General features: G+C 40.0%; 1 protein-coding gene across 5 annotated transcripts in view; it reads right to left on the reverse strand.

Annotated features, from left to right (window-relative positions):
* The window catches only part of LOC133612297 (uncharacterized), a 100901-nt gene that overhangs the window by 4085 nt on the left and 79016 nt on the right, over positions 1–17800 (reverse strand). For all 5 annotated transcript variants that reach the window (XM_061969582.2, XM_072913968.1, XM_061969581.2 and 2 more), the window contains exon 9: positions 16198–16353. In XM_061969582.2, coding sequence (XP_061825566.2) covers positions 16198–16353 — 156 coding nt within the window. The remainder of the gene's footprint in view (positions 1–16197; positions 16354–17800) is intronic.

Here is a 17800-nt window from a genome sequence, read left to right on the forward strand (position 1 = left end):
TACACGTATACATACATATACACACATACACATATACATAGATATACATATATATAGACACATAAATATATATACACATATATACTTAATATATATATATATATATATATATACACATATACATACATACTTATTATATATATATATATATATATATACATATATACATTTATATACAATCTGTATGCAATGTGCATTGTTGTTTTGCCTGTACCTTCAAGGTAAACATCTTACAGGCACTGATATATAGTATGTTAGTAACAATATACGTTTAGAAATAAACAACTCGGTCGCTAGAGCCTGGCAGCTGTTCCTAAGCGCTCCTTTCCGATACTTGAGTGAATTTAATGAACCCGTTCCTGGTAGCCTGGCTTATTCCACGAAACAGGTGTGTATGTGTGAGTGTGAGAAAGGGTTCATGTGAGTATACTTAAAAAAAAAAGGGGGACGCGAGGTGTCAAAGTCTTCCAGGGGACTATGGCTTTTTTACACCACATTGTAACAAGCTCTTGCTTCGCTCAGAGACTTTACTGCTGACCTGTTAAGTTTCTTTGTAGGCGTCCCAGGTGCGAGCTCACAACAACCTTTATCACCTGAGAGAGAAATCTTAATGTGGGACCAGTCACTCAAGGGGGGCAGGTCGGGACAGCCAGGTCATCCAGGGTTGACCCAATGCCGTCCAGAACACCTTCACTCTTCAAATTAGGGCCACTGGGGCTAACAAAATGCAACTATCATCTGAAGAGCCGAGCCAGAGTTCGCCCGTCTCTCTCTCAGGCTAACACTGGGGTGCTAATGTCGTATGTCGTAATGTCTAGTCTTCCCAAAAGGAATATCAGAAGTCTACAATTATTACAAAACTCAGCTGCACAGGTGCTGACATGGACCAGAGGGCGGGAGCACATTACACCAGTTTTAAAAGTCGCTGCATTTGCTCCCCTTCCGCTTCAAGGTCCATTTTAACATTATTTTATTAGTTTTTAAATGTCTTAATTATCTATCTGACCTGATTTTACCGTGTCAACCCTTGTGGATACTGAGGTCTGGCACTGGCTTTTTGTTTTTTACCAAATACCAGAACAAAGACCCACAGTGAGGCGACATTTAGCCACCATGGCCCCACCTGTGGAACAGCTTGCCAGAGAGCCTCAGGACTGCACAGACCGTCTGGAAATTTAAAAAGAAAGGCTAAAACTTACCCTTTCAACAGGCTTTTTACTGATCCTGTTCAACTCTTCTGTTTTGTATTAGTTTTCATTTTCATTGTGAGATTTTCTAGTTTATGTATTGCTGTTATTACTACTATTCTCTCAATGTTATGTTATTAACTTATTAATATCTTATTTTATAGGAGTTTTTTTTTTTTACTTTTTAATTGTATGTTTAATACTATTTTTTAGATGCCGTTAATTTGAGTTATTCTCCAGTGTTGACAGTGTTTTATACCCAATCATGGGTGCCATGATTGGGTATATAAGCAGCTTCCATGAAATGCTCAGTCATTCACAAACAAGGATGGGGCGAGGGTCACCACTTTGTCAACAAATGCCTGAGGAAATTGTCGAACAGTTTAAGAACAACATTTCTCAACCAGTTATTGCAAGGAATTTAGGGATTTCACCATCTAAGGTCCGTAATATCATCAAAAGGTTCAGAAAATCTACAGAAATCACTGCACGTAATCACCGCACATTGAATGCCTGTGACCATCGATCCCTCAGGCAGTACTGCATCAAAAACTGACATCAGTGTGTAAAGGATATCACCACATGGACTCAGGAACACTTCAGAAAACCACTGTCACTAACTACAGTTGGTCGCTACATCTGTAAGTGCAAGTTAAAACTCTACTATGCAAAGCCAAAGCCATTTATCAACAACACCCAGAAACGCCGCAGGCTTCGCTGGGCCCGAGCTCATCTAAGATGGACTGATGCAAAGTGGAAAAGTGTTCTGTGGTCTGACGAGTCCACATTTCAAATTGCTTTTGGAAACTGTGGATGTTGTGTCCTCCGGACCAAAGAGGAAAAGAACCATTCGGACTGTTATAGGCACAACGTTCAATAGCCAGCCTCTGTGATGGTATGGGGGTGTATTAGTGCCCAAGACATGAATAACTTACACATCTGTGAAGCCACCATTAATGCTGAAAGGTACATACAGGTTTTCGAAAAACATTTGCTGCCATCCAAGCAATGTCTTTTTCATGGATGCCCCTGCCTATTTCAGCAAGACAATGCCAAGCCACATTCTGCACGTGTTACAACAGCGTGGCTTCGTAGTAAAAGAGGGTACTAGACTGGCCTGCCTGTAGTCCAGACCTGTCTCCCATTGAAAATGTGTGGCGCTTTATGATGCGTGAAATACCACAACGCAGACCCCGGACAGTTGAACAACTTAAGCTGTACATCAAGCAAGAATTGGAAATAATTCCAAATAAAAAGCTTCAAAATGTGTCTCCTCAGTTCCCAAACGTTTACTGAGTGTTGTTAAAAGGAAAGGCCATGTAACACAGTGGTAAAAATGCCCCTGTGCCAACTTTTTTGCAATGTGTTGCTGCCATTAAATTCTAAATTAATAAGGGTTAAGGGTTATACTTGTATAGCGCTTTTCTACCTTCAAGGTACTCAAAGCGCTTTGACAGTATTACCACATTCACCCATTCACACACTGATGGCGGGAGCTGCCATGCAAGGCGCTAACCAGCAGCCATCAGGAGCAAGGGGTGAAGTGTCTTGCCCAAGGACACAACGGACGTGACTAGGATGGTAGAAGGTGGGGATTGAACCCCAGTAACCAGCAACCCTCCGATTGCTGGCACAGCCACTCTACCAACTTCGCCACGCCGTCCCCTAATGATTTGCAAAAAAAAATTAAAGTTTCTCAGTTCCAACATTAATTATCTTGTTTTTGCAGTCTATTCAATTGAATATAAGTTGAAAAAGGTTTGCAAATCATTGTATTCTGTTTTTATTTACCATTTACACCTGCCACCTTTACAGGTTTTAGGTTTTGTACTATCGTGTTGATATTTTTACATTGTCAACAGCAATCACCATGTATTCATAAAAACATTTAATACATGTGAGCGGTATACGACTCAGTGGCCAAGTAAACCTACTCAGTGGCCTAGTGGTTAGAGTGTCCGCCCTGAGATGGGTAGGTTGTGAGTTCAAACCCCGGCCGAGTCATACCAAAGACTAAAAAATGGGACCCATTATCTCCCTGCTTGGCACTCAGCATCAAGGGTTGGAAGGGTTGGTTTGGTTAAATCACCAAAAATGATTCCCACACACGGCCACCGCTGCTGCTCACTGCTCCCCTCACTTCCCAGGGGGTGATCAAGGGTGATGGGTCAAATGCAGATAATAATTTCGCCACACCTCGTGTGTGTGTGACTATCATTGGTACTTTAACTTTAACTCTCAAACTCATAAAAACATTAACACTATAAGACCCTGATCAGAACACCCCTGAGCCGTTTGTAGCCAGCAGACATTCACTCTATCGCTTAGTCTTTGCAAATCATACAGCTGTGTTTATGCAATAAAGCTATTAGCAAAGAGAAGGTAAAAAGTGCTTCTTGCCAACTTAAAGGGGAACATTATCACCAGACCTATGTAAGCGACAATATATACCTTGATGTTGCAGAAAAAAGACCATATATTTTTTTAACCGATTTCCGAACTCTAAATGGGTGAATTTTGGCGAATTAAACGCCTTTCTATTATTCGCTCTCGGAGCGATGACGTCACACGGGAAGCAATCCGCCATTTTCTCAAACACAGAGTCAAATCAGCTCTGTTATTTTCCGTTTTTTCGACTGTTTTGCGTACCTTGGAGACATCATGCCTCGTCGGTGTGTTGTCGGAGGGTGTAACAACACGAACAGGGACGGATTCAAGTTGCACCAGTGGCCCAAAGATGCGAAAGTGGCAAGAAATTGGACAAAATTTGTTCAAAATACGAGGGTGTGGGGAAAGCCGCCTAAATGGTCAGTCGTTTGTTCCGCACACTTTACCGACGAAAGCTATGCTACGACAGAGATGGCAAGAATGTGTGGATATCCTGCGACACTCAAAGCAGATGCATTTCCAACAATAAAGTCAAAGAAATCTGCCGCCAGACCCCCATTGAATCTGCCGGAGTGTGTGAGCTATTCAGGGACAAAGGACCTCGGTAGCACGGCAAGCAATGGCGGCAGTTTGTTCCCGCAGACGAGCGAGCTAAACCCCCCTGGATGTCTTGGCTCACACCGCTTCTACCGTCCCTTATGCCACCGAAGATGATCAAGAGAAGAATATCGACCCTAGCTTCCCTGGCCTGCTGACATCAACTCCAAAACTGGACAGATCAGTTTTCAGGAAAAGAGAGCAGATGAGGGTATGTCTACAGAATATATTAATTGATGAAAACTTTATTAATTACTCGCGGTTTTACGTAAATTATTATACATAAACTGTGTTTACCAATAATTTAGCTTAAAAACATTAATTTTTTTCAATCATTCGAGTACATTCGGGTAGTCTTGTGTAATGCAGTATTTTGTGTCTATTTAGGTATGGTTAACCTGAGTGAAGTCTCCCCATTATTTTGTTACAGGACATTTTTTCGAACTCTTATCGACATTGCTGTTAACCTAGTTCATAGTTGTTAGTTTCCTTTAATGCCAAACAAACACATACCAATCGTTGGTTAGAAGGCGATCGCCGAATTCGTCCTAGCTTTCTCCCGTGTCGCTGGCTGTCGTGTCGTTTTCGTCGTTTTCGCTTGCATACGGTTCAAACCGATATGGCTCAATAGCTTCAGTTTCTTCTTCAATTTCGTTTTCGCTACCTGCCTCCACACTACAACCATCGCTTAAGCCGCTGAAATCCGAGTCTGAATCCGAGCTAATGTCCTTAGCCTTGCTGTTCTATCCGCCATGTTTGTTTGTGTTGGCATCACTATGTGACGTCACAGGAAAATGGACGGGTGTATATAACGATGGTTAAAATCAGGCACTTTGAAGCTTTTTTTTTTAGGGATATTGCGTGATGGGTAAAATTTTGAAAAAAACTTCGAAAAATAAAATAAGCCACTGGGAACTGATTTTTAATGGTTTTAACCCTTCTGAAATTGTGATAATGTTCCCCTTTAAAACCAATGTTCCCTCTCTAGCTAGGCGTATGGTAGGCAGGTAAATAAGACATACAAAAAAGGCATGACCCATAACTGACAAATTAAAGAAGAAAGTCAAATAGCATAGGGCTGCCTCCAGCCTGTAGATAAGTGCAGTTCTATTTCTTCTAGTGTTAATTCTTGAGCTGAACTCGCTGCAGCATGCTCTTAAAGTCATTGACTTGGTTCATTCCTGCACTCTAAGCCCGCTATTCTCTTTTAGGGCTCGCGCAGGAGGGAAACTACAGAATCGAAACTAATGGTAGGATACAGTTTGTTATTACAGCTATGAACGGAATACTTGTAATTCTTTCTGTACAACAACCAGCTTTGTGCCTACAGACAAGCCAGAAGAAAATAATCCTCGACTGTGTGATGCTTTAAAGTCTGTAATGACAGTTCTCAGCGCCGAATAACATAACGACATAGTTATTCTGCACCTGCGACCACATGCGCTTTAACCCATGAAGTTGACAGTGCTTAATATGACAGGAAAAGTTTTAAGTAATATTTTAACGCTCTCAACTGTCACACAAACAAGAAAAACAGGCGTCAACAACTGGACGATACATCTAAGATATTGCCAAAATACTCACCCTGACAGACACCTAGGACTCGGTATCAAATCGGTACTTTTATAAGCATCGACCGAATGCCATTGGCACGACCAGGTATCAATTGACGTAAAATCAAATATTTCCATATTTTGACACATTTGTTGCTCGTGATGTTACGTCCGGTTGCCATACATACACATGTATGTATATATATATATATATATATACATACACATGTATATATATATATATATATATATATATATATATATATATATATATATATATACATACACATGTATATATATATACGTATATATATATATATATATATACACATACATACACATGTATATATATATATATATATATATATATATATATATATATATATATATATATATATATATATATATATATATATATATATATATATATATATGTATATATATACATACATACATGTGTAAAAATATATATATATATATATATATATATATATATATATGTATATCTGTATATATATATAAAAATCAGGGTAACCTGCGAAACAGGCTTGTAGGGATGATATAGCCTCTGTTTTTTCCTGACCTAATATATACACACACACACGCACACACACATATACTGTATATATAGATATATCTACAGTATATATGCAGAAAAAATAAAATTAATTCACAAAACACAAAACCAATGAATTTGGCACATTGTGTAAATCATAAATAAAAACAGAATACAATGATTTGTAAATCCTTTTCAACCTATATTCTATTAAATAGACCACAAAGACAAGATATTTAACGTTGGAACTAAAACATTGTTATTTTTTGCTAATATCAGCTCATTTGGAATTCGATGCCTGCAACATGTTTCAACAAAGCTGGCACAAGTGGCAAAAAAGACTGAGAAAGTTGAGGAATGCTCATCAAACACTTATTTGGAATATCCCACAGGTGAACAGGCTAATTGGGAACAGGTGGGTGCCATGATTGGGTATAAAAGCAGCTTCCATGAAATGCTCAGTCATTCACAAACAAGGATGGGGCGAGGGTCACCACTTTGTCAACAAATACGTGAGCAAATTGTCCAACAGTTTAAGAACAACATTTCTCAACGAACTATTGCAAGGAATTTAGGGATTTCACCATATACAGTCCGTAATATCATCAAAAGGTTCTAAGAACCTGGAGAAATCACTGCATGTAAGAGGCAAAGATATCACCACATGGGCTCAGGAACACTTCAGAAAACCATTGTCAGTAACTACAGTTCGTCGCTACATCTGTAAGTGCAAGATAGAAACTCTACTATGCAAAGCCAAAGCCATTTATCAACAACACCCAGAAACGTCGCCGGCTTCGGTGGGCCTGAGCTCATCTCAGATGTACTGATGCAAAGTGGAAAAGTATTTTGTGGTCTGACGAGTCCAAATTTCAAATAGTTTTTGAAAACTGTGGACGTCATGTCCTTGGGACCAAAGAGGAAAAGAACCATTCGGACTGTTCTAGGAGCAAAGTTGAAAAGCCAGCATATGTGATGGTATGGGGGTGTATTAGTGCCCAAGGCATGGGTAATTTACACATCTGTGAAGGCACCATTGATGCTGAAAGGTACATACAGGTTTTGGAGCAACATATGTTGCCATCCAAGCAACGTCTTTTTCATGGACGCCCCTGCTTATTTCAGCAAGATAATGCCAAACCACATTCTGCACGTGTTACAACAGCGTGGCTTCGTAGTAAAAGAGTGGCGGTACTAGACTGGCCTGCCTGTAGTCCAGACCTGTCTCCCATTGAAAAAGCGTAAAATACCACAACGGAGACCCCGGACTGTTGTACAACTTAAGCTGTACATCAAGCAAGAATGGGAAAGAATTGCACATGAAAAGCTTCAAAAATTGGTCTCCTCAGTTCCCAAACGTTTACTGAGTGTTGTTAAAAGGAAAGGCCATGTAACACAGTGGTAAAAATGCCCCTTTTTTGCATTGAGTTGCTGTCATTAAATTCTAAGTTAATGATTATTTGCACACAAAAAAAAGTTTCTCAGTTCGAACATTAAATATTTTGTCTTTGCAGTCTATTCAATTGAATATAAGTTGAAAAGGATTTGCAAATCATTGTATTCTGTTTTTATTTACCATTTACACAATGTGCCAATTTCCCTGGTTTTGGGTTTTGTACAGAAAACAAGCTTATAATAAAAAAACGACCTCATAATCAGCCTTTACAACAGAATACTAATGCACACGTGACTTTGCATTTAAAGAGGGAAGGCTGCTTTTTGACCTGCATGTTGTGTGAAAGTGTTCCACACAAGTTCTTTATAGGATCTTTAAACCCTGATGCTATGGGGCCACACAGGTCGGGAGTCCCTGAGAAGAGCAGCAACATTAACCTGGAGGAGGAGGAGGAGGAACCTTCAAATCAGATCTTTGTGGAGGTCCAAATATGTGAACATGCTCAGGAGTGTGAGCAGGAATACTAAATTGAGGGCAGGTTGGTCGTGAGATTACGCATGGGGCCCTCACATGCAAGTCTCAAATGATGCAAGTGGGGGTCCAACATAATAGAGGAAGCATTCTACAGTAAATGAGGACTCGAGGGCTGGTACACATTAGGTGATATTAAAAGCTGAGCTAATAGTGGAAATAGTTCATCTGCACTGATTGAAATGATGAAGGGAACTCCCTAAGAATCAGTCCTAAAATCATCCAAGTTTTGAAAGAATTCTTTAAAATAATTTGTTAATTCTCGTACCAGCTTTCCCGCCATCGAATCTGTACAACTCAGGACAGATGTTCCCGTGCTGGGAAACAGCCGGGTTAGCATGTGTGCGCTAATGCCAAGAGACGTACCACTGTGTGTGTGTGTGGGCCGCCTGATGTCCCGCAGGCCAATTCCTGCCCCGCTTTAATAGGAACAGATAAGTGGTACGTACTGTGGTGCGGAGGGGCGGGAGAAGGAAAGTACGCCTGCTCTAAATAGCAGGGCTTCACAGAACCTGTGGACTACAAACCCCGTTTCCATATGAGTTGGGAAATTGTGTTAGATGTAAATATAAACGGAATACAATGATTTGCAAATCATTTTCAACCAATATTCAATTGAATGCACTACAAAGACAACATATTTGATGTTCAAACTCATAAACTTTTTTTTTTTTTTTGCAAATAATAATTTATGCCGCAACATGTGCCAAAGTAGTTGGGAAAGGACATGTTCACCACTGTGTTACATCACCTTTTCTTTTAACAACACTCAATAAACGATTGGGAACTGAGGAAACTAATTGTTGAAGCTTTGAAAGTGGAATTCTTTCCCATTCTTGTTTTATGTAGAGCTTCAGTCGTTCAACAGTCCGGGGTATCCGCTGTCGTATTTTACGCTTCATAATGCGCTACACAATTTCGATGGGAGACAGGTATGGACTGCAGGCGGGCCAGGAAAGTACCCGCAGTCTTTTTTTTACGAAGCCACGCTGTTGTAACATGTGCTGAATGTGGCTTGGCATTGTCTTGCTGAAATAAGCAGGGGCGTCCATGAAAAAGACGGCGCTTAGATGGCAGCATATGTTGTTCCAAAACCTGTATGTACCTTTCAGCATTAATGGTGCCTTCACACATGTGTAAGTTACCCATGCCTTGGGCACTAATGCAACCCCATACCATCACAGATGCTGGCTTTTGAACTTTGCGTCGATAACAGTCTGGATGGTTCGCTTCCCCTTTGGTCCGGATGACACGATGTCGAATATTTCCAAAAACAATTTGAAATGTGGACTCGTCAGACCACAGAACACTTTTCCACTTTGCATGAGTCCATCTTCGATGATCTCGGGCCCAGAGAAGCCGGCGGCGTTTCTGGATGTTGTTGATAAATGGCTTTCGCTTTGCATAGTAGAGCTTTAACTTGCACTTACAAATGTAGCGACAAACTGTATTTAGTGACAGGGGTTTTCTGAAGTGTTCCTGAGCCCATGTGGTGATATCCTTTAGAGATTGATGTCGGTTTTTGATACAGTGCCGTCTGAGGGATCGAAGGTCATGGTCATTCAATGTTGGTTTCCGGCCATGCCGCTTACGTGGAGTGATTTCTCCAGATTCTCTGAACCTTTTGATGATATTATGGACTGTAGATGTTGAAATCCCTAAATTTCTTGCAATTGCACTTTGAGAAACGCTGTTCTCAAACTGTTTGACTATTTGCTCACGCAGTTGTGGACAAAGGGGTGTACCTCGCCCCATCCTTTCTTTTGAAAGACTGAGCATTTTTTGGGAAGCTGTTTTTATACCCAATCATGGCGCCCACCTGTTCCCAATTAGCCTGCACACTTGTGGGATGTTCCAAATAAGTGTTTGATGAGCATTCCTCAAATTTATCAGTATTTATTGCCACCTTTCCCAACTTCTTTGTCACGTGTTGCTGGCATCAAATTCTAAAGTTAATGATTATTTGCAAAAAAATGTTTATCAGTTTGAACATCAAATATGTTGTCTTTGTAGCATATTCAACTGAATATGGGTTGAAAAAGATTTGCAAATTATTGAATTCAGTTTATATTTACATCTAACACAATTTCCCAACTCATATGGAAACGGGGTTTGTAATTACTAATATGCTATTTGCCAATATGTTGGTGAGAAAATTACACTGCTGTTCTGATGAAGCGAAGGTGTACTTGTTTAGAGCTTATTGCACCGCTATATACACAGCACCCCTCTGGGTGAGGTTCAAAAAAGAGAGCTTGCCCAAACTCCAGGTTGCATATAATGACTGTCTCAGAATCCTGCTCGGAAAGCCCAGGGGTAGTAGTGCCAGCACGCTTATTTGTGATTTAGGGATAAACACCTTCCACACCACCCTGAGAAAACTGATGTTTAAGTTTATATGTATACTGCAGGGGTCCGAAAATGATCTTATAGTACAGATAACCAATCCTAGGTGTAGTTCTGTTAGGTACCGATCGTATACATGGAAACACTGGTATCTGTGCCTTTAATAGAATGTGTAGACACATTTTTTAAGGTTTAATACCGTATTTTTCGGACTATAAGTCGCAGTTTTTTTCATAGTTTGGCCGGGGTTCGACTTATACTCAGGAGTGACTTATGTGTGAAATTATTAACACATTACCGTAAAATATCAAATAATATTATTTATCTCATTCACGTAAGAGACTAGACGTATAAGATTTCATGGGATTTAGCGATTAGGAGTGACAGATTGTTTGGTAAACGTATAGCATGTTCTATATGTTATAGTTATTTGAATGACTCTTACCATAATATGTTACGTTAACATACCAGGCACGTTCTCAGTTGGTTATTTATGCCTCATATAACGTACACTTATTCAGCCTGTTGTTCACTATTCTTTATTTATTTTAAATTGCCTTTCAAATGTCTATTCTTGGTGTTGGCTTTTATCAAATACATTTCCCCAAAAAAATGCGACTTATACTCCAGTGCGACTTATATATGTTTTTTTCCTTCTTTATTATGCATTTTCGGCCGGTGCGACTTATACTCCGGAGCGACTTATACTCCGAAAAATACGGTATATACTTTTTATTGCTGCTTTTATTTATTTATTTATAAGATGCCTTTTATTGAATATGCACAAGCACTGTTTTAATATTATGTGATAATGCCTTTTGTACTGTATTTTTGTTTTGTTTTATGTACTGTATGAGCATCTGGAAAGCTTAACATTTTGTTATGTTACAGCCTTATTCCAAAATGAAATAAATTCATTTTTGTCCTCGAAATTCTACAGACAATATCCCATAATGACAATGTGAATTTTTTTTATTTTTTATGTACTCAGCCTTTTCTTAATACTTACACAAGCAATTACAGTCTCAAGTATTTTTGAATACGAACTTGGCAGACCTATCTTTGGGTAGTTTCGCCCATTCCTCTTTGCAGCGCCTCTCAAGTTCCATCAGTTTGGGTGGGAAGTATTGGTTTTCATCCAGGATGTCTCTGTGCATTTCTGCATTCATCTTAGGGAATATGCCCACAGAAACGTTTGTTTAATTTTTGTTTTGGGTAAAAAAAAATCAATACATCCCCACAGTGTCCTGCCAATAGTGAGTCACATCCAGGCGGACAAATGCGGAGAATAATTTCGCCACACCTAGTGTGTGTGTGTGACAATCATTGGTACTTTAACTTTTAAATGTTTCCTGGGTGAATATGATGTAATACAGTGCCTCGCCATAAGTGGCGCTGTAAGGAACCACAAAAACTATAGTAGAAGAAACCGCGCATGCGCATGAAGTTCTATTCTCCTTTCAGAATCAAAACAAAAAAGTGATGATGGCAGATGCACGCACAGAAAGGGACTTTTGTTTGGACAGACCACAAGTTGGAATTACTACTGCGTCTCACAATTAATTACAAAAACTGAAATATCAAGAGAATGTTGACTGGGAGTCCTGAAGATTCTTCTTCCACTGAAACTCGCCTTATTCTACAGCTCCTCCTCGAATACTTGCAGTCATCGACGTCATCATTCTCGGCTACTCAGGCGGCTTCGGTGACTATCTTCACTGTTTCCACTTAAGAACGGTTCTGTGGGGACAGGTCTTTAGTCTAGTGAGGGAGGTGACCAAGAACCTGATGGTCACTCTGTCAGAGCTACAGCCTTCCTCTGTGGAGAGAGGAGAACCTTCCAGAAGGACAATCCACCAATCAGGCCTGTATGGTAGAGTGGCCAGACGGAAGTAATTTCTTAGCAAAAAGTTTTCCAAAATGCACCTGAAACACTCTCAGACCATGAGAAAATAAATTCTCTGGTCTGATGAAAGAACGCTTGAAGTCTTTGGCGTGAATACCAGGCATCATTATTGGAGTTAACCAGGCACCGCTCATCACCATGCCAATACCATTCCTACAGTGAAGCATGGTGGTGGCAGCTTCATGCTGCGGGAATGTTTTTATTCGCAGCAGGAACTGGGAGACTAGTCAGGCTAGAGGGAAAGATGAATGCAACATTGTACAGAAACATCCTGGATGAAAACCTGGGAGCTTGGGAGGTGTTGCAAAGACAAATGGGCAAAGAGGAATGGGCGAAACTGCCCAAAGATAGGTGTGTCAAGCTTGTGGCATCGTTTAAAAAAGACTTAAGGCTGTAATTGCTGCCAGAGGTGCATCAACAAAGCATTGAGCAAAGGCTGTGAATACTTAGGTACATGTGATTTTCTTTTTTTTTTTTACAAATTACAAAACAACTTTTCACATTGTTATTATGGGGTATTCCATTTTGGAATAAGGCTGTAAAATAACAAAATGTGAAAAAAGTGAAGCGCTGTGAATACTTTGCGGATACACTGTGTTTGAAAAATGAATGGCTCTTAAGCATGTGTGATGTTTTATTGAGGTTCTGACAGGATTATAGTCAGAATGACAGCTGTGTGTGTTTAGTAAATAGCGTCTGGCTGCTAGAGAAATGAGCTATTTATTGTGGCGAACCTGCACATGCAGATTTAAGACTACACTTTAATTGACACTTATTATATAAAAGTATAATTTGGTGAAATTATAAATTTTTTAGTTCATATGCAAATAAGACCTTTATTCTATTAGATTACAAAATATTGTACTTGGATATTTCAGTGTCACTTTTTACATGTAAAGTGCTTAGTTTTTTTAATTCAGTAAATAGCAACTATAAGATTTATAATAATGAGGCCTAGTTAGCAGGGATGATACTCGAAACCGATTTTCCCGGTTGTTTGATAAGAAAAGAACCGAGTCCTCGGACTCGAATCCCTTTGTGAGAACCGGTACCCGTTATCGAGACCACTATAGTAAAGAAAACGAGTTGGTTCTTTATTCGAATCCCTGGGAACGAATCCCGTCCCGACCAGAAATGCTCCATGGGACATCACAAGAAATGACGTCACGTGGCTCAGTCATTAGGCGCAGATAGCGAAAACAGTAAAAACAATGGACCGGAAAAAGCGCTCCAAGGTGTACTAAAGTTCAAAACAAAAGGTATAATCCAATGAATAACTTTACTGAGAGATTTGAGCAGGGTACAAACACATGACGGACACTTTTACGACCAACCGGAAACATAGCAACCAGGCTAGCAACGCACCTCCTTTACGGCAGCTGTCGCAACGTTCTTAAAGCAACCGCAGCACATACATATATATATACAACATATATGACATGATCTCCCTTTTTTAACTTTTGCTTTTCTTTCCTTATAAACAAAACAAAATCACACTGTATATGTGTTGTCTGGCTAATTATAAATAATGCAGACGAGGCGTGTTGGCTGAGTTTACTTTCACAGCGTGCTCATAACCTCATTCTTAGCTGCCGGGTGGCGACATGCAACAACACTTTTTGGGGCTACCGCGCATGCTCGTCACTCCCGTTGCATGCTGGGTAGTGTAGTTGTTATATACCCTAGCTCATAACATCACATTTCTCCCCCTATAAAGAAATAATGTTAACTCAATAAAGTGTATTTCTTTTTTTAGCTTTAACTTTTCATTTTTTAGCATTGTAACCACATTTGCAAACAACTTTTCTCTTCATAGAATTTTCTTTCAATAAAGAAATAAAGTGCAAAAATGTCAAAGCATCATAACAAACAGTTATGTCAAATAGCAGCAGAAGTGCACTTTTTGGAGAGCTGTATTATTTTGAGTTTTGTGCCCAAGGGACTGATTTTATTTAACACTATATTATTATTTATACACCTTTAGTGATCACAGAGACAGGTTGTTTTTGTTGTACTGTACATATTTGTTTTTCTGAAAAATCCCACTTAATATACTTTGGGTAACAACAGTCAATATTTATTTATTTAATTTTATTTTTTTAGGGGGGTGACAGTCAATATTTATTTATTTATTAGATTTAATTTTTTTCTTATATAATAAAAGTGAGCTTTTGTTAAACCAAATATTGTGTGTTTTTTTCCATATATAACAACCTATCTGGACTCGATAAGAGAATCGATAAGGAATCGGTTCGATAAGAGGCTTCGATAATAGGCTCGACCTCGATAATTTCTTATCAAACATCATCCCTACTAGTTAGACACGGTATGTCATTGCTATGGGACATGCAGCCTTTGAGGTTTATTAATTTACTATTATATAGTTGAATATTGTCTTTTATTGCATGATACCTAATTCGAAACAAACTATGTGCCTCCATACTTTTGTACTTCTTGAACTCCTTGCCAGTTTACAACAAAGTGTAAGCCACTAGATAGTTGGAAATGTCCACCCACATGATGTTGGAAAATTATTTGAATCTTATGAAAAATTATTTTCCTAACGAGTGTATGGATCTACTCAATTACATATGGATAGGGGTGTAACGGTACACAAACATTTCGGTTCGGTACGTACCTCGGTTTAGAGGATCACGGTTCGGTTCATATTCGGTACAGTAAGAAAACAACAAAATATACATTTTTGGGTTATTTATTTACCAAATTTGCAAAATCTTCCACCATAAATATTTTTCTTAGTGGAATATTTGATGCTAAGTAATCGGAACCTTGGATAGGTCAATAATTCATAATAACATTGATTTTGATTCAATATTATGTTTTGAGCAATGACAGTTTGAAAGAAAAAAAAACAGCTTTGTTTTATTAGTCAACATTGCAACTTTTTCTAAATTACATTTAACCTTTAAGCTTTTTTATTTCACTTCTGTTATGTTTTGTTTATTTTAATAGTATTTTTAGAATGTGCCGTGGGCCTTTAAAACATTAGCTGTGGGCCGCAAATGGCCTCCGGGGCACACTTTTGACACCCCTGCTATAAATAATAAAAAATTTAATCTGATAAATCTATGGATAAAAAGCAGATCCTGGCGACACATGCGCGTTTATCATAACTCTCTCGCTCCCTCTGTCTCTGCCCCTCCCTCAGCAATGCTGCTGCGCGCACTATTTGTTTTGTTTTTAACCCCTTCTTAACCCTGAACGTACATTGAAAATACACGCAACCCTAACTCAAAATGTCGGACATTTGAGGCATTTAAGAAACTCCGCCCTGACAGCTCCGCAAAAGAGGACTTGTCCGGTGAAAAGAGGACGTATGGTCAGTCTATCGTAACCCGTTAGCTGCTAGCATGCGTGTGTTGTGCCTCGGTGTGCATTGTTTACACAACGTGCGTTACGCTACTTAATATGTCCGTGTGGAAACTCGTTCGGTACACCTCCGAACCGAACCGGAACCCCCGTACCGAAACGGTTCAATTCAAATACACGTACCATAACACCCCTACAAATGGATAGTTCTTCAATATCTCAAGCTTGTATAGTTGCCTCTAAACCTTTGCTAAACCCAGACATCTGCGCAGCCGATGATAACCGAACGGTGGCCATATTGAGATGTTTCCCTTTCCACGTACGCAAAGCAGAAGTAAGGCAGGTTCTAGGTAACGTGGTTGCAACCCAGCAATTTAATCTAAGACCTTCCTTTTCATCCTAATTACCTTCTTAATATCCAGTGCCTTGGCTTTAATGGCTTCCGATCGTCGGGCCATTACGACTTCATCTTGAGTCGTCTTGGCCTCTGCGCTGGGAGGAGCCACCTCTACCGCCACCACCACCTTCTCCTCCACGTCTGCGCCGGAGTCAGAGGGTTGTTCCTATTGGGAAAGTAAAAAGGTCAAGAGTCAACAGCGAGGTCACGAGGTTCACAAACTGGTTCTGATTTCAAAGCGCTTTCAAATAAGACAACTTTTCTCTTGAAGTAGTGTTGAGTTCTTGTTTTGGTACGAGCGCCTGTTTACGCGCGCCACATGTCGACAGCAGAGACGACACAAATGCATCTAAAACACTTGAACACTATTTTAGTATACAAATACCATACAATGCTCATGTCAGTTCCTTATTTTTAACTACCAAATAAGCCATCTACAAAGTCTATTAACATTACTATTACACATTCTTTATCCTTTCTTCTCCATTAGAAAAAAAGTTAGTGCACATTAGAACTATCAGTAACTGCTGAGACACAGAGAATGTGTTAGAATAAAAAACTACTTCCTCCTAGGCCAGGGGTCGGCAACCCGCGGCTCCGGAGCCGCATGCGGCTCTTTGATCACTCTGATGCGGCTTAGCAGCATACTTGCTGAACCCCCCAATTTTCCCGTGAGACTTCCGGATTTCAGTGCCTCTCGCAGAAAACTCCCGGGATCAATATTCATCGATCTTCACCCTTACAGATATAATAAGGGAGTGCTATGATGGTACAACATTCGGCGCCCTCTATAATCTGTATTAACAGCATGCCAGCCTAACAATTGTTATACAATATACATCTTCTGCTTGCACACGTACGTGACAGCAATGCATACTTGGTCAACAGCCACACAGGTTACACTGACGGTGACCATATAAAACAACTTTAACACTCTTACTAATAATGCGCCACACTTTGAACCAAAACCAAACAAGAATGACAAACACATTTCGGGAGAACATCTGCACCTTAACACAACATAAACACAAGAGAACAAACACCCAGAATCCCATGCAGCCCTGACTCTTCCGGGATACATTATACACCCCTGCTACCACCAAACCCCGCCCCTACCCCAAGCCTGCTCCCTCACACATCAACCCCCCCCCCTCTCTCTCTCTCTGTGCGACGGTTGAGGTGGGCGGGGTTTGGTAGCGGGGGTGTATAATGTATGCCGGAAGAGTTAGGGCTGCATGGGATTCTGGGTATTTGTCCTGTTGTGTTTATGTTGTGTTACGGTGCAGATGTTCTCCTGAAATGTGTTAGTCATTCTTGTTTGGTGTGGGTTCACAGTGTGGCGCATTATTAGTAAGAGTGTTAAAGTTTTTTTTATACCGCCACCGTCAGTGTAACCTGTGTGGTTGTTGAGTAAGTATGCCTTGCTGTCACCTATATGAGCAAGCGGAAGCCCCATACAACATGTGGCTGATCAGGCACGCTGGTTGTAGTGGGCGCTATATGCTGTATCATCACGGCACGCATGACGCTGACAAGCGCTATTCATATAAAACTCGCGTGCCGCACCAGCTTAAAAATTCCATATAAAGGTGTGGGCAGTGTGTCTGAGACCC

Source organism: Nerophis lumbriciformis, linkage group LG10 (assembly GCF_033978685.3).
Source record: "Nerophis lumbriciformis linkage group LG10, RoL_Nlum_v2.1, whole genome shotgun sequence".
Taxonomy (NCBI): domain Eukaryota; kingdom Metazoa; phylum Chordata; class Actinopteri; order Syngnathiformes; family Syngnathidae; genus Nerophis; species Nerophis lumbriciformis.